We start from the raw sequence: 25,331 nt of genomic DNA on the forward strand, positions 1-25,331 counted from the left end.
GTCAGTTATGGCAGTCACCAGACTTCATCTACAGGGACGCTCTGGCACCTGGAAGAATCTCACCACAGCACTGGAGAGACTACGAGATTAAAAACACAGCTTGGAGATGGAGCGTGTGTGTGTTTATGTGCGGTCTGTAAGCAGTTTAACAAATGAATAAATTGAACCGCAAGTCACACTGCATCATATTTTGAGCTCTGACTTTCATAACTAGTCCTCCTGCAGAAACACACTGAAAGCCTACCATCCCTCTCTTCCTGCCTTTGCCCTTCTCTGTCTTGCTCTCCCCTGCTGCTGGCTGTGTGAATCAGTGTCATGCATGACTCTTCCCTGTTGTCTGTTCACTGTGGCACTTAGCATTGCACTCCACATTTCAATTGCTTTCATGCCAGTACAGCTGTATTTTGAAGTCTATCTTCATTTGCCTCATGGAACACCTGTCTGAGCTCTAATTCACCGCTCAAAACAGTTGCGTAATGACTCGGTAATTCAATTAGGGAGTGTGTTTTGAATGTTTCTTCTGACAAATAGACAATGAGTACAGTGTGTTAAAATAGTTTGTTTGTGTTGCATTGACCATTGCAACTGTTGAATTGTTTAAATTCAATGCATCTATTTTTTCCCATACATTGTTTGTTGGAATCCAGTACCTATGACAAATGTATGTTCCAAAAAAGCTTTTCCTCTTATTTGCTTTGTTAAGACAGAGATAAAAACACCTTCCTCTAACCGCCCCCCCACCCAACCCAACCAAAGAGAAGAAACGCACACACAAATAAACGATATAAAATAACTAAAACACACGCACAAAGTCAATAAAATGAAATATAAAAGGGAGGGAAGTACAATAAGAAGGATGCTTAAGGTGCCTGCTTCAAAGAACAGCTGCATTGAGAATCTGCCGGGGGTCAGAGAGGAAAGCTTATTTACATGCGAGAAAATAGGCGGCCATCTTTTGTAGAAATTGGCAACATAACTCTAATGGAATATTTCACCCTTTCCAATGATAGAAAAGATGTCAGCTCATTAAGCCAGTATGAAGGCGGACATGCAAAGGCGACAGCATCAAAAGCCTCCATTTCGCCAAGAATGTGTGCACAGGGAAACAAATAACAGATTACTTTCTATCGTAACATTTTCTCCTCCTCTCACATCTACAGTTCAAGTTGGACTGAACCTGTAAATGCGTTGGACTGCCGTTGTGAAGCGCAGCTGCCAACAGAGTCAGTGTGAATGTGGAGGAACTCCTTTCTCAGGCCATTGCTGCAAATATCCTCTGCAGCGATACGTAGCAGGGAGTGCGTTGGATCTATTGCCAAATGACTTTCCTCGCGGAGCTTGACCTTCGTTACTAATTGGTGGCTAAATGATTTGAAAGCAAGCAAACGGCAGTTGGTGAGGTTCATCAGGGGCAGTGGTGCATACTCAAATGACATCAATAGAGGCAATCTTCAACTGCTGGGCTCGAGAAGACGTGGTTGTACTAGAGTCATAACAAATCAGCTTCCTCATTACTGCCTCTGTGTTGTCAGCTTTGTCAAAGCGCTTCCCTATTCTCTGTGATGAAAGAATCTGTTTGGGTCTGGGGAAATGAGACAGGGCACACTTCTTTTTTCTTTGAGTGACCGGAAAACCTTGCCTCGACAATTTACCCTATCTCCCTGTTGGTTCTGAAGTTTAAATATAGACAAGCTGTATTAGCTTCCTGGGTCTAAGCGTGGGGTTGATAGGACGAAGTCAAGGCTTCCGGGCCTGTCAGTCAAAGTCTGGTCGATGCACAGGCTCTGGGTGTCAATAGGAGATGCTATCCTTACTCATGGGCTCACCTTGAAGCAGTGGACCGTGGCATAACCCTGCCGCTGCAGCTGCTGCTGTCTGCTCTGGGCTGAGAAGCAACTGCTGAGGGAAGTCATGTGTTCAAAATGCAGGCGTTTGTGCAAACATCTTCACTGTATTACTCTTAAGATACAACTGTAGGAGACAAATGTACCTTTTGATTCATGTTTAGCGGAAAATGATTCACTTTGCCTGAGGGGCATGAGCCCCCGCTGCCCGTAGATGTCCCAGTCGCCATGTTCACACTGCTGTTATAATATTTGTCATGTTATTTCAAGTCATTTTAGTTGAAGCCAAAGCTCTTAACCTTCTTTCAGAAATGCTTGAGGACAGGGCTCCATCACAGTCATTACAGTGATTCCTGTGGGGAAGCAGGATGCCTTCCCCAGGATGCCTCTTTTTCTTTTGCTGCTGCTATAAAATTGATAGTGTCCTGCAGAAATGTCTCTTCGGTATTTTTCGCTGTGGGAACCCCCCCCCCCCCCCCCCCCAGTATAAGCAGTGACAATTTACCCACGATACAGAACTCGAGCTGACAAACCGACTGCAGGATGTTAAGTTGTTTGACCCTGGGGTCAGGTCAACAATTGTTAATATGCTGTCACCTAAACTATTATCCCAAATCAATATTTATTTTTGGGATTTTTCAATCACAGATTTCTGTCGACACATTCGAAATGTAATTTGTCTTCTCTGGCTTTACTCATCACCAGGTTGTGACCCCACGGCTAACTAATTCACGTAATAGTCGCACAGATGAAGGCTGTTTAATAAAACATTGCCACTTGAGGCCTAACAGGCCTCACTCTCCCCTTACAAGTCACACTCTCATTTATTCATGAATTCATGCAATCATCTCCTCATTTCCCCCAAACCACCCGGCTCCTAGGAAACTGTCCGTCAAGCGTCTGAGGGGAACTAGTCCGAGGAGGGAAGGAAAGAGATAAAGACAGGGAGAGAGGAAGGAAGAAAACACACACACACACACAAACACACACGTTCATAAAGGCTCCAGCTGGATGACATCATTGTCTGTTGCTCACCTGATGTTATACTCATAAGGACACTGGGTTTAGCGAAGCATTTCAGATCTATGTTGCTAGAGCTGGCAGGTGTGTGTGTGGGCGGTTGTGTGTGTGTGTGTGTGTGTGTCAACCTCGAATGTTAAACAGTGGCAGACACAACGTCCTTGCCCCGGAACATTCCTTTGTGTTTCCTCCTTCTGCTTGATCTTTGTCTTCAACGCTATCTGCAAAAAAATGACCATCCTAACCCCACCCTCTCACATCCTTGGTGTGTGTAGTGTGTGCATGTTTTTTTTTCATTCTTGTATGTGCATTGGCCGGAGAAGCCAAATAAAGGCAGCTGTCTGCCAGTTTCTTTGCAAGCCTGCAGACAGGTTCTTGTCATCAGAGACAACACTGTTTAACATGATTGCAATCACACACTGACAACACTCACCACTTGCGAAGTAGACGACACAGGAAGACAGGGATGTCTGGAAGTGTTTTGCCCGATATGTGTGCCACCGAGTGAATATGTGTTTGTGGATGTTTGAGCTGTTACCTTGGTTGGAAAGGAGCCTGTGAGAGGAGAGATTGAGAGGAAAAAGAGAGAATCTTGAGAAGTGCAACAAGAGGCTGATTAGTGAAAGTGAAGGCAAATGTTGCCATGCTCCCACAAGCACACACACACACACACACACACACACACACACACACACACACACAGCCTGAGTGTGAGTACTTGATTGCTGCCAAACATCATACAAGGTCATCGCCTTATTATCACGCTCCTCTTCTTGTGCTCTCACAGTCTCTTTGGTACACACACACACACACACACACACACACACACACACACTTTTACGCCTTCTTTTTCTCTTTTCAATTTTTCCCACACGCTCTTTGTCTTGCACAGTTTAATACGCCTCTACTCTACGCCTTGCAGATACTGTGAATACTTTTAAAAAACAGCTCAAAACCCACCTTTTTAGGCTGGCGTTGGAGTAAAAACCCATGTCCTAGACCTGCTCTTAAAATATGTTTTACATTTTTATTTTATTTTTTATTATTTTTTATTTTATTTTTTTATTTTTTATTTTTCTCTGTGTATGTAATTTATTTACCCTAGGGTCACATTGTGTTTTTTATGGTTTTAAATGTCTGCTCTGTTAAGCACTTTGTGATGTTATGTCTGTGAAAAGCGCTCTATAAATAAATTTCATTCATTCATTCAATACTTCATTCAATAGTTTTCATCACTCGTCCCTGCCCCACGTGTGAAGTTGGCAGCCTATAATCAAGAAACACGTTTAAAGAAATAATCGTGATACAATGCATATCAATTACAGTCAAAACAAATCACAGACAGACAAAAACACAACATAGACACGAGCTGCAGTAAAAGCAAATTATGGTTCAACCAAGCAAAAACAAACAATTACAGAACAGCTTCGCAAAAACAGACATAAGCAAAGACAGATATGAGCACCAGCACAGCAGTAGCGCTGAGGCTGCGTCTTATTTTCTTCTTCCCTTTTAAAACTCTTGAATATTTTTCCCTCTTTCTCGTGTTTTCTCATTTCCTGTCTCTCTCTTTTGGCCTGATTCTACTCCAATCCCTTCGTCTGTCATTTTCATATTTTCATTATGACTGCACTATACTGTAAGGCACCATTTCTCTATCTCCATCTTTTTACTTTACCGTTTACTTCACTTTCTCTCCTATAAGCCGGACATAAGTTGAGCAAATTGTGCAGTATTAAATACGCCTTATTATTCGTCCAATATCTCTTGTGAATGAGACCTTGAGACGGGGCATACAGTGGTTGCTCATGTGGTGTTCATGGTGCTATCAGCGGCCGCAATCCATACTTTGCGAACGCGCCCATCCGTGTCTTGCTCATGTCCAGCATTGCTGTTGTTTCAGGTGACGCATACTCTCTTTCTGCTGTCTCACTACTGTGCACTTCCTTGCCGCTCACATGTTTCGTTTGCATTCACATCTAACGAGCACATTGTATTGCGGAATGAACAGGACATCTTTTAGCCGGCTGACAGCCTCTGTGAACACGGCCCATTGCGTAGGGCGCAATTAGTGTCTGGAGCTGAAGCCATATTGTATTTGTGTGGTAACTGTGCAAATGAATGACATCTGTCATCCGGGACCTGCGACGTCTGGAGTCTGACACCTAATATGTGAGAGATGGTGACCTTCAACACGGCAGCTTTTTGTCATATTAAACACGCGTTGCATGTCTCCTCTGTCCTCTCACTCCGTTCCTCTCTCCCTAAACCATCGCTCAGCTCCTCCAGCTTCCTTTCCCCCAACTCATTATTTTCCAGTTCTGCATCTTTCATCTCTGTCACCCTCTGTATCACACTTTTTTTAATCTTATTGTTTGCTGCTATATCTGTTTTTGTATCTCTCGCCGTCTCGGTAGGGGCGACCAGCGCAAGCAGCAAGGACTAATTAGCATATGGAGAATGCAAGAATACTGATGAAGCCTCTGTGATTGAATGTGTGCTTGGCATGTGCACAAGTGTGTCACAGCTGACCAACAAGGCTAATGATGTCACCCGTCTGTGGAGAGGCATCTGGTATTCCATCTGACAAGAAGAAAGAAAATAGTTGTGTGTGTGTGTGTGCCCATACTGTATGTGATTAAGTGTTACCGTTAGAATGCACTGTGTGTACAGTGTGTTTGCCCTTGCAGCTGATTGAAAGTATCCTTGTGTACATAATACAAACTTCCAAGTCTTTCTTGCCAACTTGTGTGCATGGAGCTGCGTACTTCTACTGATTAACTCTGCATATGCTCCGGGTGTATTTGGGTGTATATGTGTGTGCGCCTGTGTTCCCACAGTGTGTGATAAATGATGCACCAGGTTGGACAGTTGGCTTTCCGCTTTGATCAACAAACTCATTCATTTCCTCAGATATCACAAGGTATCAGGTAGATTGTAGGGTCGGAGTCCAGAATAAAGGAGTGGGTGGCATTTTTGTCCCGCATTGCCGGTACTGATGCACCTCCACACTTCCTTCGTGAAGTTCCAGTGCAGCAGAAAGGTCTTGCTTGGAGCGGTAACATAAAGCAGATGGTTAGAAAAGTTTGGGGTTGTTTTGATTTCTTAAATCTGAGGGACATACTTAAACAGCACTGACCTCATCAAATACAGTGTTTGCTGTGACATCTCTGAGAGGTTAATGGATCCATTTGCTTTAAAATTGTATACAAATGTTTTCCTCCGTCGACAACTGGAAAATTAACAATCTTGATTAAATTGATGTAATTAACATTAAGTACATAATTACTTTGTTTTCCATGCAACACTTGTTGAATTATTTTTTACAAAAAAATGAAATACTTCCTCATGTGTGTTTCTCTCTGCGTGTGTGTGTGTGTGTGTGTGTGTGTGTGTGTGTCTGTGTGTGTGTGTGTGTGTGTGTGTGTGTGTGTGTGTGTGTGTGCAGGTGTCCTCTGGAACCTGTCGTCATGTGATGCTCTGAAGATGCCGATCATCCAGGACGCCCTGGCCGTTCTCACCAACAGCGTCATCATACCCCACTCCAACTGGGACTCCTCCCCCAATCACCTTGATGACCGCAAGCTCCATCTTCATACCTCACAGGTGCTGCGCAACGCTACAGGGTGTCTCAGGTAAAAGCAGCCCACACACACACACACACACACACACACACACACACACATATACGCTCTTATCGTAGGCAATCATAATGCTATTTTTTCTTCCTCTCTCTTTTCCTTTAATCCTTTAATCTCACTCTCACTCGTAAGAACACAACAAAGTGTTTCCACTATCGTTTTCTTGTGTTTCTTTGTAGCTGAGATTCACCATAATGACAACTTCATTGTGTGTCAGAATGAATGTTGTCTCTTTTGAATGTTCACCGCTGTGTGACTATAGATGCATATATTCACAAACTATGAACACAGCGCACATTTGTTCCTCTCTCTCCCTCTCTCTCCCTCTCTCTAGCTCTCTCCCTAACTTGTGATGGTAACCATAGAAACTCCTCCAATTGTATGTCCTTTGTGCGTCAAGACTTTCGTTTCGGTGCATTGTGATGAAGTACGTTCCTAGTTGTTCATGCTTGAAACAATGAAGCACAGCTTATAGATTTGTCGATCACTGTTTTTTTTGACTTGTCAGAAATCGGAGAAGTTCACTCGACGTTGATCAACTTGTGCACAATCAAGTTTCATTCATCAGATTGTAAACCTTTTTACAGTTTACATGCAACATTGCTAGTGTGTCCATCTGTTACATTAACACAGCTGCTCATGTTACTCCAGCCTCACCTCATGTGTGTGTGACATATTGCAGTAAACATGTTTTAATGGAACGCATAACTTACGGTCAGAAGTCCAGACTGTTTTCAACGAATCCTGGCGTCTTTTTAAAAAAGACATGTGTTCATTGGATTCACAGAAAACAATCCAGTGTGCAATTAACAGTGTAAAAAAGTCGACCGTACATCCAATGTGACATTGGTCGATTCATTTTCGAGTCCACCTTGTAGCAACATTAGCTCTTTGATACACACCTAAGTCATCTTTTGTTGAATCCAGAAAAGCAATACACTCTGCACAAACACACGGTCGTTGTGATTTTTAATTCTGGCTGTGTACATTTCACTTGTGTGTCCTAAGCGCAGAAAAGGAGCTCTGGTTCTTGATCCTACACAGCAACATGTATTTGTCCATGTACACACTCTCACACCAACTCCACAGAGGACTGAAACTGTTCAGAAAAACAACTCCATGTCCACTTGGCTGTCTCTCTTTGAGTTGTGCACTCAATCAACCACCAGCAGCCTCTGGATTAGACCTCACCCCACTCGCTTTGCGGCGCTTCTCTCAAGCTGTTTGGAATGCTTATCTCCGGCTATTGAATGTCTCTCTAAAGCATTTCAAGCCATTCTGAAGATGTCGCAAACAGGCTTTTCTTTGTAATTCACATTATTGTGTGTGGTAGGTGCTACATTGTGTGCGTGCAATCGACATACCAAAGTAAAGGCGTCCAATTACTCCGGTAATTGTTCCATTTGTGATCGCTTTAAACATGAATACCAGCTTGCATAATTGTGGTCTCTCCAAACATCCATAATGTGTAATTATGAATATTTGCACGCTTCTGGTCGTGGATGCTTTGAAGTCATATTTCTTGCACATAAATAAACATCTTCTGCCAGTCAGTTGGAAGAACCGATTCAACACTCGCACTTATTTTTTGAGGACATTAACCTTCATCAATTGTTTGTCATGACGACAGTAAAACTATCTCAGACATAACAGCAACATAGCTCTCGTACGTTTCTGTGTTTTTGCTGCACTGCTGTTGTACATCAGCTCAGAGGAACTACCGCTTTGTGTAGTACACCACTTTGATATCTATTCTAAATGTTAACCACAGCGCTCAGTGCCAGGTGTATTGCTTGGATGTAATTAAATAAGCGTTTTGAAAATAAAACCCAGCTGAGATTTTTGTGATAAACCTCGCCGGCTTGTGTTGTCAGAATAGTAATGGAATAGCACAGGAACTGTCATGGGGCCTGTGGTACCGGACGAGATGATTATACACAATAACTCGATATCACAAACACCTGTAAGAATCTAATTCAGTCCACTGATAGCTTTGCATTTGCAATAGATATTCATTTGGGAAAGTTGCACTGTTGTGTTTTTGCTGGGATGTATTTTGTGAACTGTTTTGCATTATTGCACTTGTACTTGGGTTTGTTGTTAACTGTCACAAATCATTTGTGTGTTGATGGGAATGACAACAGGGGATTGAGAGGGTGGTCCAATGTATCAAAAGAACTTCAATTATTTAATGCATGAGAAATACATCTGGGTGTATATACCTGGGTACTTGCAAGAGTACAGAATATAGCTGATTGTGATTATAAAGTCAAGTTTAATATCAATGAAATGTATTCCCATTGGGAGTTGGAAAAGGTAGCACTCTTGCATCAGAGATAATGAGTTGAGTATATTTAAGCTACATGTTGTAAATACGACAAAAAAGAATCACATTTTCTTTGAATTCGTTTGCTGTTTAAGGCCAGATGAGTTGAAATGGGTCTTCATTACATGTCATGCATGTCGAAGGTTTAGTAATACCTACAGTAAGTACTTGGCAATGACTCAGTGTTGTTCATGACACCAGAAAAGAGGAGGCAAATCTAAAGGGTTAAATCACAAAAAAATACATTTATTCTCATCAAGGCGGTGAACAGCTTGCTTTGGAGCTTTTGGAGTTTTTCAAATCTCACAAACGAAATTCTCCCCCTCTCTGCACTGCGGTGGCGACAGACGTCTCAGATATCTAAAAAGTCTTGAAATAAAATCTCTCACCATCTGCATGGCTTGATACCATGGGGATATGTTTTTTTGTGATTTGAGGGAACAGAGTATTTCAAAGTAATGTGTTTAATGTTGTGCATGAGGAGACTCGTACTAAATGCTGCCTAGATTTCACCAAGATTTGTTTAGTGTGGAAATCAGAGCATTCGAGTTTCTTTTAGTTGTTTGTTTACCCCAAAGCAAGATGTATCGCCTTGAACTTTAAGACTAAGTTACAGTATCAGTTTTTGCCAGTGATATCTGTAGACTTTCCACTTTTATGTCAAGTTTATTATTTCCTAAGGTGTTTATGGGACTTCAGTGTGTGTGTGTACCTCTGAAGATGCGTGGGAAAGACAAAAGATTCTGTCAGAGCACTGCTCCACACTGTGAGGGTACAGATCGAATTGAAAAAGCTGCTAAAGGAGAAGGAGGACGGGAGAGTAGAGTAGAGAAGAAGACCAGAAGTTTCAAAGATAAGAACGCAGAGAAAGTGGTGAACAAGACTAACGAGATCTCAAAGAACGGAGCTGAGACACAGAGAGTAATGAATGTGTTTCTGCTGCTCACCAGAGTTGTTTTCTATCCCAGTGTCTGTTCTCGGGGGGGTTAAACTGACACAAGGCCACAGTGTTCAGGTCCCATGTGTACATCAGCTCAATTGCAGACCTCTCACCTCGCTCATTGTTCCTTCGCTGTGTGCGTTTCTGTGTCCGTGCACTGCATGAGAGTGTGTGCCTGCCTTTGTGTGCACTGGTGTATCTATGTCTGCTTCTTTTTTGTGTGTTTGAGGGCATATGCGCCTGTACAGTCCGCTTGTATGTGGGTCTGTACTGTGTATGCACATGTGTGAGTGTGCGCACGCTGAAAAACAAAGTTCACGCTGAAAAACAAAGGCATTAAACTGAATCAATCTCAGAAATCACAGCCGGCATGGGGGAGTTGCATACGATAATGGGAGTGAACTGGTGTCAGGGCATCAGGTGTTTCGATTACGTGTCTGTGTGTGTGTGTTTGTGTGTATTTTCATGTATGTTTGTGTGTTCATGTGTGCATATATTAACTGTGGGCCAAGCAGTTAATGATGCTGATGGACCCATATGTTGTCTAATTGGGTGGCGGGCATTAAAGTTCCCTCTCCTATTCACACACACAATCACACCTACACACACGCACACACACACACACACACACACACACACAGTGTTATCAGGCCTGACACAAGGTCTCCTGTGAAGGGGTTTCCAAGTCCCCCATTCAGGGGCTGTTTACCTCCCTGCAGGTTGTTGGTTTACAGCCAAGTTGGAGAAAACCTGCTGCCGCCACGCTATACACACTGTCTCTATGTGTGTGTGTACTCGTCAGCATCACACACTCATGAACACGTTAATTTTGCTTTTTCCTTTCAAACACCCACAGTTGTGGCAGAGCAGTAGAATAAGTTATCAGATGAATAACGAATAAGGAGTAGGTGGTCACGAATGACTTTGCTTCCATATTTCATTGATATTAATTGGTTTGTAGGCTTGTGCGCTCCATCTGGTGATGACCCTCTGCTGCCCCCTCACACACACACACACACACACACACACACCATCCAATATTTGTGCAGCGCTACCACACACCAGCTGTTTGAGACAAAGTCACTCAGTGGCCATTTGTTCCTTGAACAGCATTAGAGAGCCATCTGTCCAAGAGTCACTCAAGTTGCATGAACCCTCAAAAACCTGTAGAGTAGTGACTAACATGTGATTTACTCGGCGACTCTCTAGTAATTTCCTACGGTACACTTTTGCACCCGGGAGAGGAAAATCAATGTGGAATAAAAAATGTATAACCTGTCAAGTATCTTGAAAAGATTGGAGGCCTAATTGGTGAAAAACAAGGTCAGCTCCTGCAGATACCAGGAAGCTCGTTAGTAAAGTTGTTCTCACTTATGTGTGGCTGCTACTTTTCAGAATATATCAATGTGTTGTTTACCATTTTACCCTTCTGAATGTGATTATATACAATGTATCTTCTGTGAGAAGAGGCATATACCGGTACAAACCAGAGCAATGCCATATTCAAATTACATTTTTGCTTTTCGTGTAATGCACCAAATCAGTCAATCAAAAGAGATAGAGTGTAGCCTAAAGGTTTGATGATACAAGCAAGGCACTTACCTTGTATAGAAGTGGACTTCAGTAAAGCAGGGGCCAAAAGAAGAATTCTGTATTTGTTCTGGGCAGAACCTCTCTTTTTGAAAAAGAAAGAACTGATATATCATTTCTTAATCAATTCTTTATCTGCCTTTGTGCCAGATCTACCTCCACAGTGCTGTGAAGGCGCTACAGAAAGGTCTGGCTCCACACATTATCGTTCCGTTAGTGGGGAATCCCGGCTTGTTTTGTTTTTCTAACCCAACACAATCGTCATGGGTGGCGCTTAAACACAAGATGCATTGACGGTGCCTTTTATATGTATGAATTACTGTCCCATATGCAGTCAGTTCAGTTACCTCTTTTCAGTTTCTTCATTCATTTGTTTCAAAGATCTTTTCATATCTCTACTTCTCATGATGCCGGCCCAGCAGCACTCTGATAAATATTTAAATATTTTGTTTTCACACCATGTTTACGACAAAAAAAAGTCCCATAAAAAGAAACCAAATGTTGTTTATTATGCTTCGGGAAGACAGAAAACACTGAACGTTAACATTAAAAGCCATAAGTTACTGTTAAGACTAGTACACTAAGTATTTTCAAAATAATTCTGAGGTTAAGTTGGGAAACGGCTTACTCTTTAGCACCGGCACCAATGGCACTTTCCTTCTACTTTACGGCAGCTATAATAACAACTTTTACATCCTGAATGGGATGCTTAATCTAGTACGGTGTCTTTTTGCTCAGTAGGTAATTATTTAACATGGCAGGCTAATGAGTTCGACTGAATTAATGAGGAGTGACATCAGATAGGATTAAGTGCAAGCCGGTAATGGACTCGTTAAATAGTCGAGATTACCAGTTCAATTTACGGGCATTCACAGATTCACAGACACAAACCGTCACTTACACACTCACACACACACACACACACTCACACAGAGGTAAAACCAGCATGTAGGTGCACACGAGCCCTCTCTCAGTAAAGTCTTTTTAGAGTTCATGCACAGACTCATTGCTTAAAATGTCACCTTCCATACTCATCCTTCATCTTCTTATGAAATATGTCATCTGATCAGCTCTCGCTCTCTGATAACCATGGCCCATAAATCCCTTATGTTAGAGTGAGGAAGCTGACTCAAACAAAAAAGCACTATTTGAATATTTCGTGATGCAACACGGCAAGATGTGAGAATGCCCGAGGACACATTACACCCAGAAAAAAAAAAGAAAAAAGAAGTTAGCAGGCTATTTTTTGCATAAGAAATTCTGAGCCTCACTGTGCTTGCCAATAACGAGCACAGAATGTTGCAGAAAGGCACAATATTTCATGCTTCATTACAGAACCACTAGACTAACAAGCACATGTGCAAAGACAGCACACACACACTCACACGTTCACACATACTCTTTCTTGCGAGTACACACAAACACACTCGCAATGTTCATCTCCATGGGGCAGCTGCCTCTCCACACCAACACATGTATTCAACATCAGAATAATTGTCATTCCTAGGTGTTAAAAAGATTGCACAGAAATTTAGGTTTTTAGCAACTAACAAGCTGAAGGGACCTTGAATATATTGAGAGCACATGGACGTTATTGCTTCCTTTTATACGTCTGCTATACGCTATATCACTTCTAATATCTGGAAGCATGAAAGCATAGAGAATTGCTTTCTATTTTACAAACATCAATGGAGTCCGTCGGGATCTGTCTTCGCTCCTCGTTGTTCAGCGGGGCCACGGATGAAATCATTCAACAAAATGAACCTTTCCCACACCTGATGGGATTATTGCACCACTCGCTGGGACGTCATTGGTCTGTGGTAATAATTGTCAGTCTGAAGAAAAACATGAGGCTGTTATGGAAATGAAAATTAAAGATATTCATATCTTTTATTTTTTGATTTTGTGTGGAATACAATTTGTGCAAGAAACAGAACTTGCAGAATTGTACTTTTATCAAATGTGGTCAGAAAGGATTCAAACTTATTTTTCAGCATTGCTCAGTATACTATATAGTCTAAGTACATCCCAGTCTTTAAAACACTGAATGATAATGGCCTTCAGAACATTAGATTTGTGTCTAATCTATTGACAACAGAAGCAAGGGCATCGTCAGGCACTCATCCTGCATCTACAGTGTACATCAATACTGGCGAACGTCACCGTTTTGTTTAAGTTCTTTTCAGTGAAACATTCATGTCGCACAGCCAGGTGCCTTCACCTCCACCCATGATAAGGCATCAGATAAAAAACACTTGATGCGAATCTCAGTACTCAACATATTCAAGGCTGAGCGTTTAAAGCAGTACATATTCCACCCTCTCACTCTCTCACCCCCCCCGCCTCCTGTCTTCGCTGCTTCAACATTAGTCAAGGTGAAGTGTTTTTCGCTGTTCGGTTGTTTTATATCGACTCGGCAGAGTATTGTGTCTCTGCTAAGCTTGTTTTCCCCATTAGCATTCAGCGCGGGTGAAAATGACTTGACCTTCTCTTGAAGTTTTAATTGAGTTCCCGTGTCTTCCTCTCACTCACTCGTTTCTCTCTTTCTCATCAGGACAATAAATGATTGACCTCATCTCATAGAGTGGGGAAGCAGCTGTGATATCTTTATAATGCCAATGTGATGGATGAACTTATTCGTTCGCGGCGTTGCGTTGCCTCCTCGTTCTCGACTCTATTGTCCGTCTCTTGTGTTTTCTTGACATTTCACCCTTTGAAGAACGTTGTGTTAAACTCACGTTGCCAAACTTTATTAATTGGTTTGTTAATTATTTCTGATTTCTTGCTCTCTCATTTTTGTGTCATCTGTACCCATGCCCCCCTTATCGGTAAGGCAGCGTAATGGAGGTTATACTGCAGTATGGTCCTTAAATAAAGGTCCAGTGTGTAACACCAGCCTATAAATACAGAGATGTAATAAGCATAAGAGCTGTGGCTGTATATTCCCACAGTTGTGTTGCAGCTTAAGGCCATAATGGTATAGTATGCTGACACTGACATATTTTCAAACTCCAAGAAATCAACTTTTCGAGCCCCAGCCACGAGAAACAGATTTGTGCTTTGATAATATTGATAATAATATTGATACGATTGATTTATATGATCAAGTTATGTTTAAAATGACTGGGTAAAGTGTTAAGGAAGCAGACATCATCCAAACACACAGTCAGATTGGGTCCCTCTGTGATAAATTGATCCATCCTCAGTCAAAAAACGCACAGAAATGAATACTGCGACAGCCAATAGAGCAATGTATTCCCCCTCTATAACTATCACTACACTAATAGCCACACTATTGTGCAATATAACAATTTTAGAGGACAGCACTCTCCTTCCATCGTCTCTATGAGCAGAATTTACAAGGATTGATTTTGCACATTGTGACTACGCAAAGGAAATATATTGCGCAGTTGTGACAATGAGATTTTAAGACTGTGTATACATTTGTCACTTTGGTATTTATTATTAGACAGACACACACATACTTCACTGTGCCTGCTATGGCTCAACTATTGATTTAACTAAAGGCTGCCTGCAGCACGATACACACAGAGACACACTTAAAAAAGCATTTCTTACTTTTCTATTTTCTTAAAGCTTTCTTTGGAAACCTAACTCCAGGAACTTGTTCGAAAAAAAGCGGTGTGTTTGAGCACGAACCTGCCTGCTATTTTGTCTTTATAGCACCATGAAAACACAAAGTGTGTTCTATATGTCAAAATGATATCGTCTCCTATTGCTGGCATGGCTCCCTTCCAAGTTGTTATTCAATGTAAAATAAATGTACTCATTTCTCAATTTTCTAAATATTTCCGACTGAATTTACATAAATCATACAGCCTCATCAATATTCCCTGTAGAGTCAGTTACTGCAATGTAAGCGCTGTTATGCTCTGGTCAATGGATACTATTGTGTGACTTTAAATCAGGTCGTGTTTGAAGTTCTATAAACATTTAGCTGTGTGTTTTCATTCTTGTGTTCAGGAAATGCAATGCAACATTCAATCTAATAGTCCATCTGGTACCATACGCCTCGGTTTCATATCTATTCTGCTGACACAGCCAAATGAGTCAATGTCTGGGACTGAGTGTATCTGTATCGCAGACAGCCCCATGTTGAAAACCCAAACAAATCCAAACCCAACACCACCCACCGGTACCTTCAGTTCCATTCTAATTCGATTCATTATTTCCGTGCATCACATTGGCAAAGCTGCTAATAATAAATGTTACAATATTGCGAAATTATCAAAGCAGCGTTGGTGTGAGTGTTGGCTGTGAAGTTCAGCAACCAACTGTCTGACTAAAGCGGCTTTTTTCTTTTTTCACCCTCCTCTTTTTTTTGGACTCTAGTCAAGTGCTTTAAAATGAAGCGAGCTGAGATGTATCCAGAATTGTAATGTTCCATTTTCAATTGTTTAGTTTAGGGAGAGCCAGGTTTAACAGTATCTCTCTCTCTCTCTCTCTCTCTCTCTCTCTCTCTCTCTCTCTCTCTCTCTCTCTCTCTCTCTCTCTATCTCTCTCTCTATCTCTCTCTCTCTCTACACCCCTCGTTACCAGCTTTAATTTTTTCTTTCATCTTCCCTCCTCACCAACTCTCTTACTCTTCTCATTTCTTTTTCTTTTTCTTTCTGTTTGGCAAACACACAGACTCACACACACAGACTCTGATCAGTGTTCTTTGTATCTGTGTTGCAGGAATGTAAGCTCTGCCGGTGAGGAGGCGAGACGAAGGATGAGGGAGTGTGACGGCCTGACAGATGCTCTGCTCTACGTCATCCAGACCTCTCTGGGCAGCAGCGAGATCGACAGCAAGGTGTGTGTGTGTGTGTGTGTGTGTGTGAGCATCTTAGCTTGTGTTATGTAATGTGCATGACTGTATAAATGCATTGATGAAAGGTTGTCAAGCAGTAAATGTGCATTTTCAAACCTGCAAGAGAGAAAGCGTGCCTCGTTCCCTCTCTTGTAGACACAGACAAACTGCTGCATTTTTCTCATTGCACAGGAGGTGAGAAATAATAATAATAAAAAAAATAAAAAAACAACAACCTCCTTTCATTGCCAGCTTCCACAAGGAAGATGAATATTAGTTTTCAAGGAGCGTGCAGTTCATCAACACATTTTATTCAGGATAAATTAAAGCTTTCAAATGCAGTGTTGCAGCACTTCCTGCTGCCAATGTATCTCTGCCAGTAGTCAAAGTTGATGGGGTTTATGTTCACTTTGTGTTTTCCTGCGTGAGGACGCGTTCACGTTGGTGCGGAGCGTATACTGTATGTGTGCTCATGACAGAGTATGTGGGGGCCAGTCAATACACCATAAACAATGTTGTGGATGGCTGACTTCTCAAGGTCTCCCTGTCTCCCAGCTTCTCTAAATGGCCTTCTTTAATCACTGCTTAACCGCCCGCCCTTCTTCACCATCTGACGGCAGTCACCAGAGGAGTACTGCTGTCACCTCAGTAACAAAGACTGATTGGCATGTGAACCAGCACGTGGCCACTGCTGAAATAGCAACCCACATTAGCCATGTGCTCGTTTTGCACTGCCTTTTTTGCTTCATTTTTGCACACGTGCGTTGCCCAGACTGCCACCTCACATTCTCTACTCATCTGCCTGTTTAGGTGGGAGATTATTCTGGTCTGGCATTGAATATACTTGCCACCAAATACAGTAGAGCTCAAGGAGTCAACAACTGATTGATCCACGTTACCTCTACTTCGTGCAAATTCTTCTCAGTCTAAGCAGAAATGATTTGAAAACAAACGCTGAGGTTGTTAAAGTAACATTATCACTGATTACCAACCAGTTTATGTGCCCATATACTTGTATCGTTAGTTCCAGCTCAGTGCGTGCTCTCACAAAAACTCCCCTCACCATCACTCCCAGCATTCTTCAGGATTTGCATTTTGATCATCTAGACCAGGGGCCTCAAACTCATTTTCACTCCGGGCCACATCAGCATCATGGTCGCCCACAAAGGGCCGGTTTTAAATGTAACTACTCGTAACATATTGTTAAATAACTCTCTGCATTCACACTTTAAAGTTGTCTTCAATGTAATCACAATTCATTTCCATGTCAAATGTACAGTAACCAGCCAAAGAGCTGCTTCTATGACTGTGTTTAAGTATCTCATAATTTTGACTTTCTATCTCAGAATTTTAACTTGCTATCTCAGAATTTTGACTTTCTACCTCAGAATTTTGACTTTCTATCTCAGAATTTTGACCATGGGGATATTTTTATTGTCAAGTCTAACTTTAAAAAAAAAAGTTTTTTGTTTTTTTTTACTTTTGTTTTTTTTGCTGCCGGATTCGCGGGCCACATAAAATGACGTGGCGGGCCGGGAGTTTGAGACCCCTGATCTAGACAGTCTCCGCTCTTTCCTCTCTGCGTTTCACGTTCACAGATCCAGACAGAAATGTGCAAGATCAGAGGAATATCCACGATGTGACAATTATGTTTGACAGTCGATTGTCCCATTAAACACAATCTATAAAGCTGCAAGGGATTGCTCTGATGTGGGGAAGTTTTAGAGACACTTAAATAGGTTTCACAGTATGAACCTCCACACAGCTAATAACTCATTAACATAGCTGATACAGACATTTGAAATGATGGTACAAAACCTAATAGACGAGCTCATCATTCTACATACACATCCAATATGATGCTGACGTTTTATAGATTTTATGGTGCTGATATTTAACAGCTCGCATTAAATGCGGTTGCTACTGCAGGGAGAAGTATACTGTAAGTCCATTAATGTATTTCATCTGGTGTCCCAGAGGAGTGCCATGGACAAGTATATTCTAAAAGCACAGTGTGGAAAGAAATACAAGGTCATACACACAAAGCCTTTTATCAACATCAATGGCTGTGGTCTCGTATGCGTTTGCTGTGTAGATTGTTATATAATTAATAAGAATGGAATTTTTATTGTGCGGTTGCTGTTTGGTAACTGGCCCCGACCTCTGACCCTCCGTGCGGAGACAAGAAGTACCACAGAATCATTTTGAAAGTCGTTTTGTTCCCTAAACCCTGCAGCTGGAAAGAGCAGGGTACTGAATGAATGTGAAATAACAGATCGAAATATGAAATGTCAAAGTAAATTGTAAATAAAACTTCTCCGACATCGTTCTGTAATAGCATGTGAATAGAATTTCAGACATGACTGCAGCTCGCTGGAGTGAGACATTGTTTTGTTTGTTGCATCTCTTGAGGCTGTTCAATTATACTCCTTGGTTCTTTTTTTGTGTAAACCAACGGTCAGACGGGGAGAAGATTGATGATTTGTCTTTGTTAATTTCCACTCTGCTGACTCGATGACTCCACTTTCTCAGTGATACTAAACACACGTGTGCAAGTACACACGCTCGGTGAAAGTGCACACTTAAGCATAGACGCCGTTCCCTGTAAGAATTAGTTTGCTCTCATGCACACACGCACAGCAGGTTCGCTTCTAAACTTGGTGTTTAATGGGGTGTGATACAATATATTGGGCTTGTCATTTTTCCTCATTTGCTTTTGTTTCTTCGAATCTCATTTCAAAGTCGGAGCTAACAAAACACAGAGGCATATTACCTGCGAGATTATCTTTCTTCTTTCCTTTCTGTCGCTTTCCATCTCTCACTCTCCTCGTCCCCCTGGCTCGTGGGTGGGGGTGGAAGGCTGATAGTGTAAAAGTGTGGGTGGGCGGTTTTTAGCAGCGTTATGCTGTGTTTTCAAGCGAGGTGTTTCATTAAATGGCTTCAAACGCAAATCTTCCTCCTCAACGTTATCACTTTGTTCATTCATATCTGTGTTTTTTTTAATCCCCTCAACCCTCTCCCTACCTTTTCTTCCTCCTAATTCACTTCATCTCTCCCGACTCGTTTCATCTCCAGACTGTCGAGAACTGTGTTTGCATCCTGAGAAACCTGTCGTACCGTTTGGCTGCCGAGACGTCCAAGGGCCAGCAAGGGGGTTTAGAGGAGCTGGACGGCCTGCTTTGTGACGCCAACTGCCGCGACGGAGAGAGCTCTGGCTGCTGGGGCAAGAAGAAGAAGAAAAAGAAGGGGGCCGATCAGGTAAGGACAGAGGTGATGAGTGTAAGGAAAATAACTATTCTACAATTTGATGGAATGAATACAGTGAATGGAAAAATGTGCGTCTATACCTTGAAATATAGTTTTGGCTAGAATAGATTCAATGCTCTGGCAAACATTCCACAAGTTTATGGTACTCCACTGGAGAAACGAACACCACTCTTCCTCGTTTGGAGTACAGATGATGGCTGTGAAGAGCGCAGTCTACCACACCAGTCCAAATTCTGTCATAGGTGGTCAATTTGGTTGAGATCATGTGACTGGAAAGGCCATATGAACCCTTGTGCCTTCTATGGAAGCCTCTCCACTTGTTTATTCTGGATTTTACTTTAATTTGTCCCCCATCTGCATGTTTACACATGGGTGAAAAATGAAGACCGCTTTCATGATGAAGCGGGAACGCGGTGCGAGTGGTTGAAGTAGCCGTGCCTTCAACAGGGTTGTGTGTGGTAAATAATGGAAAAGAGGGATGGAAATCACACGTCACAGAGTAGTATGCATGCTGAGTTGAAAACCTTTGTCTTCTTTTATAATGTATTGGCTCATGAGCCAATACATGGGCCAAGAAGTTTTTTCCTTCACACTTTTTCACCTAACTTTTCAGGTTGAAAGCTTCATCATTCTCAGTTGGATTTTGCTCTCCCCCTTCCCTGCGGTCTAGTCTCTCATGCACTTTTCAAGTCTGTTAAGGTAGAGGTGGACTTCTCTCCATGGACAAGACTGCATGTTTTCCTGAAGTCAAAAGCACACTCTTAGACTATGTTGTGTGTATGTCAAAATTGTCCATGGACCCAAAACCGAGACACAAACACAGCCCGTACTTGCATCCTTAATACCCAACCATACTTAACTGGACTGATATTTGAGACCCAAACCACACCTGAGACCCAGAGCTTTGTTTTGTTTTATTTCATCCATTATTAGCCATTGGGTCTCCAAGCTAATGCAACTCATTGATACACTGTCTTGAAACACCTGACACCCATATGCACAGAGAGAGAGAGAGAGAGAGAGAGGAGAAAGAAAGAGATAAAGTTTTAATATCGTGCATTTTAAAAGCTTTACACAACAAAACGGCCAAAACTCTATCAGAACCTTTCTGAATCGGGTGGGATAGTAGAACTCTTGCTATGTGAGAGACACACACACGCAGCGCAATTCCAAGCACCCTCGATCTAGCATACGCTGACACACACACACTACTAAAGAGACTACATCAATATTATAACCAACTAAAAAAGATATTGCACCAACCAAGTACTGCATAAGAATTTCCATTCCACATAGCTCTGTCCAAAACAACATCACATTCTATGTTTTTGGACTGTCCCTCTCTTATGGAAGTCTAATTGCTGAAGCAAGAAAGCGCTTTCTGAATCGTACTGCTCTTATTTTCTCATGCAGCATCCTTCCTTTGCCCTGATAGCTTAGTTGGAACCTGTAGCATAGAGTTTGAGAAGAGCCACTGCCCTGAGGATGCAATCAGCCTCACTCAGAATGAGATCTTTACACAACTGAGCAGCTGACATCTGGTCACATCCAGTGATGTGTATATATGAATCCCACTGCATTTCTTGGCAAGACCCACCCTGCGTAGATTGTTGATGCAGAGACAATTGGTTGAGGTTAGGCATTGACCTCAAGTAGTTAGGGTCAGGATAGCCCATTGATCAGGGCATAGGACCTGAACATATCAGGTTACTGATACCTCAGCGAGAATGGACGCCTGGCTAATCCTAGCGCCTGGATGCTACACAGGCCGGGTCTTGCCTAGAAAAGCTGTGGGATTCATAATAACGCCCCAATGACCCTACACACCAACCTGATCATGCAGTGCAACCTATTTTGATCTTGGTTGGGCATGTTATCAAACACAAAAAGAAGGCCAAAGGACAGGATGCTTGGTGGGATGGCGCTTGTAAAACAGTTGCAAGACATTACAACCAAATCTAAACTACAGTTTCCCTTGGAAGAACGTTCGCTGTTGTAGATTTTTGACATTTGCAGTTAACCTGAACCGTCTCAGAAGCTGTCATTGGAAACTGTCTGGAAAAGGGCAGCCACTTTAAAGAAATACTTGGAAGGAGATTGCCCGAACCATCTGTCAATCAAACTTTGGACAAAGCCTGTCGGGAGAAGAACAAAAAACGTATTTTCCAATCAAGAGAAGCCTTCAGTGCCGCTCTAAGCTCTTCTTTCAAATGAAAATATTCTCCAGTTCCGATATAACTGATGCTATTGCAGCTCATACGCTAAGCTCTTTAGGTTTTGAACGTCTCGGACACACCTCCTCACGGGATGCTGATTGGTCTGTGCTCTGGCTTACCAGACACAAACATTACTTAAAGTTTGATTGCATGGATTTCTGTTTGATATATTATCCTGTGATTCTCACGTGATCTTGTGACATTGTGAGAATCCAGCTGTGATGCAAGGTAACTTTGCAGTAGCACATTCATGGCTGGTCATCCATTTCTATCCCTAAGTATTTGTAAGTATTAACTCTTTTGATAGGTTTATTATTAACCTTGGTGAGTGGGACTTCACTTCTTCTATATCTAAAATATATGTCCATTGCTTTAGTCACATTGACCTCAGGAGAATTGCCAGAACACCATTTAATGTATAGTTCCCTCTACCTTATCTTCAAAACCACCAAGACTGTATAAACTGATGACTTAAAAAAAAGGTGTGAGTGGAGACACTCATTGGTATTCAGTGTATACAGTATGGGAGACAAAACACAGCCCTCTGGGGCTCCTGGATTTTCAAACTTAAAAGAGGAAATGACTTTGTGGAATCCAACCTGCTGGGTACGATTCAGAAGAAAATCATGAATCCATAGAATGAGCCTTGGATCAACACATAGATCCAGCAGTTTGCCTACCAGCCGGTGGGGTTGGTGTTAGACCCACTGCTAAAATGAACAACCCAATTTTTACAAGACTGAGAGGTTGTTCAAGGTGTTCAAATATGCTGTTGTTCATTATGAGCAATGCATCCTCAACCCCCCCCCCCGCTCTGACTAGTATGCAAACTGATAAGGATCCAAGAATGGTGAATAGATGTTTTCATACTATCTGCTCAAAGCACTTTGTATGTACTGAGTTAAGGGCAACTGGGCACAGGTACAATCAAAGGCAGCTTCCACTGGTCAGCCAATCCTTTGAAAATGAGATGCAAGTTAATCAGCACATGACTGTAAGACCTTCCAGCCAATGTCATCCGGATTCTGAGATTTGCCAGCCTTAACAGGTTAAAACTGTGGGTATTCCTGATGTCACTAACTGGTAAACTCGTGGCTATATCAACTGCTTCGGCCTGCTGCGGCGCATCATTTACTCAAATCTACAAAAACAAATGGATAATAATTCAATGGCTGCATGGTATGCGTTTAGGTTTATAACCTGTGATAATGTGTAGTCCCGGCCAGGCTTTCTTAGCATTGTGGTTTAAAAAATGTGTTATTTTATTCTTGATTCTATTCTGTACATCTTTCCTTTCCTCTTTACTGCCTCTTGATTTGATTAGTTGTGAGAGACAGACAGGCACCGGCGGAAAGAGGAGGATCGGAGCCATAAGACTGGGTCAGAGAGAGAGAGAGAGAGAGAGAGACAAGGAAATGATGGATAGAGAAACTGATTGAGAGAGAGACTCAAGCAGTTAGACTGCAATGTAGTCTCCTTAATCATTTATTAGAGGTTAAGACAGCAAGGCCAGGGAGCAGCACGGGAGCCTGAACTGGACCTAAACACTCCTACTGCATACTGGAACACACACACTAACACACATAAATAGATAATAGGTATTCAGATGTCTGACCAGATAACTTGAATGGGAATGTATCGTTTATTTTACTGGCATTGTCAAGCTGCACACCTGCAACAATGTGGAGCTCAAGCCGCAGTGATTGTGGCAGCTTTAGTGTTTTAAGATTCTTTACCATGCAGGCACAGGATACAAACAATTATATATTCTTATAAAAATGTTTTTGTGTCTTGTATGGAAGGAAATACGTTTGAAAATCTTTGATACATTTAATCATTGGAACATTTTAGTTACACAAATTAACATCATCAATTCAGATTTAGTGTGTAGGATGTCTGCAGACAACAGAAAGTGCATTACTGCGCAAGAGTTGATGCCTCTTGTTATACACACTTCAAACTAAAAAGACGCCTTTGATTTTATGATAAGAGAATCTATGTATAGACAAAAAGATGCACGCACGCACCGTCACGCACAGTCACACACAGTCAAACACAGTCACACACACACACTCTACAGCACCTCTCTCAAGATGCACACTAGCCTACTTTACCTTGAGACCAGGGGAGGAGGGAAAGCAGTGGAGCGAAACCGAGAAGGTCGATAGGGAGAGGAAAAACTGAGAACTGGAGAGAGAAGGATGGAAATAGAATCAGAAATTAGGGAGGGATGGAGGCAAGCAAGAAAGAACGAGAGAGAGAGAGAAAAGTCAAGGGAGAGGGAGAAGGAATCAACAGGAGAGAAAAGGAGGGGGAGATATTAATGTCAAACGAGAGAGAAAGGAAAGAAATAGAAATAAAAGAGGAGAGAGAGAAAGAGTTAGCTGTGGGTTCATTCCTACGGGAAAGAGGTCTGGGCATGTCACTCAACAAAGAGGTTCACACATCAAGAGACTCCATTGTAGTGGAGGTGAGGAGGAGGATGGAGGTAAAAGGGAATGGAGCTTTAGGTTTATTTTCCAAAGCAAATGTAGGAGTGAAACATTCCCTCATAGTCTCTGTTTTCACATGCATCTCTTGCCTTTCTGTTTTTTTGCCCTTTCTCCCCTCCATTACCAATCTTTCCTAGAAAGCATGTCGACAGGGAGCGATTTACTCAGCGTCTCTTTGACTTTTTAATAGGTCAGAGGGTACTGAATGAAGATGTAGTAATGCATGCACTTAGACGCATGAGAGTACCCATCCACGGATATCTGTCTTTCATGAATATTGCAAATATGGTATCAGATGAATTTCCAAACGCAAAGGGGACGAGTAGGGAAACTGAATGCTGCTTAGGTATGTTAAGTGAAGGCTAACCAACACTGCTTCAACATTAAGTGCTTTAAACAGGGGGTGACTCCTCTGGTTGCAAAAAGAAGTCCAATTGTATATAAGTAAGGAAATGAAGCTACTTCTCACTTGATTTATGACATCCGTAAACATTGTAACTCTATCAGTTTCAGGTCTTCTTCAACACAGCATGATGTGCAGTTTGTAAAGTATGGTCCCATTTAGATTAAAATAGATGATAAAGCAGGGTTTGCTTTAGGGTGTGGCCACCTTGTGTTTGACAGGTTGCTACCACGGCGTTGTCCGATTTTGGAGTTGGCCGTGTTTTCGACTTGCAACTTTCCCTGTGTTCCCTGTGTTCATGAACCTTTTGGCCGCCTGAAAATCTGTTTTAAGGCGCATTCAACCAAAGAATTTCTATGAAATCCTACATTTGAATGCAGAATCTGTTTATATAGATAACACCGCCAGTGGTTAGCATCTCACCTTGCTTAACATAAAAATGATTAACTCTGTCTCCACTTTCACAGTGGGATGGCGTGGGCCCCTTTCCGGACACAGCGCAGCCTCCCAAAGGGGTTCAGATGCTGTGGCACCCCACCATCGTCAAACCCTACCTCACCCTGCTGTCCGAATGCTCCAACCCCGACACCCTGGAGGGAGCAGCCGGGGCTCTGCAGAACCTGGCCGCTGGCAGCTGGAAGGTAACGGCTAGGTTTGAAATGTTTCCCAAACGCTTTGCCGTCTTTTTTGTTCACTTCACTTTTTTTTGTCACACATACCGTACATATCCCAAGAGTATAATCAGGTAAATATACCGAAAACCACATTCAAGCACTGGT

At 42.1% G+C, this 25,331-nt stretch overlaps 1 protein-coding gene across 1 annotated transcript in view; it reads left to right on the forward strand.

Moving 5' to 3' along the window:
• Window positions 1-25,331, forward strand: part of ctnnd2a (catenin (cadherin-associated protein), delta 2a) — a gene marked incomplete at both ends in the record, with an annotated part of 184,528 nt that overhangs the window by 127,310 nt on the left and 31,887 nt on the right. Inside the window, 4 exons of the mRNA XM_079292530.1 lie at window positions 6,313-6,499; window positions 16,060-16,177; window positions 19,250-19,432; window positions 25,020-25,193. Coding sequence (XP_079148656.1) covers window positions 6,313-6,499; window positions 16,060-16,177; window positions 19,250-19,432; window positions 25,020-25,193 — 662 coding nt within the window. The remainder of the gene's footprint in view (window positions 1-6,312; window positions 6,500-16,059; window positions 16,178-19,249; window positions 19,433-25,019; window positions 25,194-25,331) is intronic.

The sequence above is a fragment of the Melanostigma gelatinosum genome (assembly GCF_949748355.1).
Source record: "Melanostigma gelatinosum genome assembly, chromosome: 20".
Classification (NCBI taxonomy): Eukaryota; Metazoa; Chordata; class Actinopteri; order Perciformes; family Zoarcidae; genus Melanostigma; species Melanostigma gelatinosum.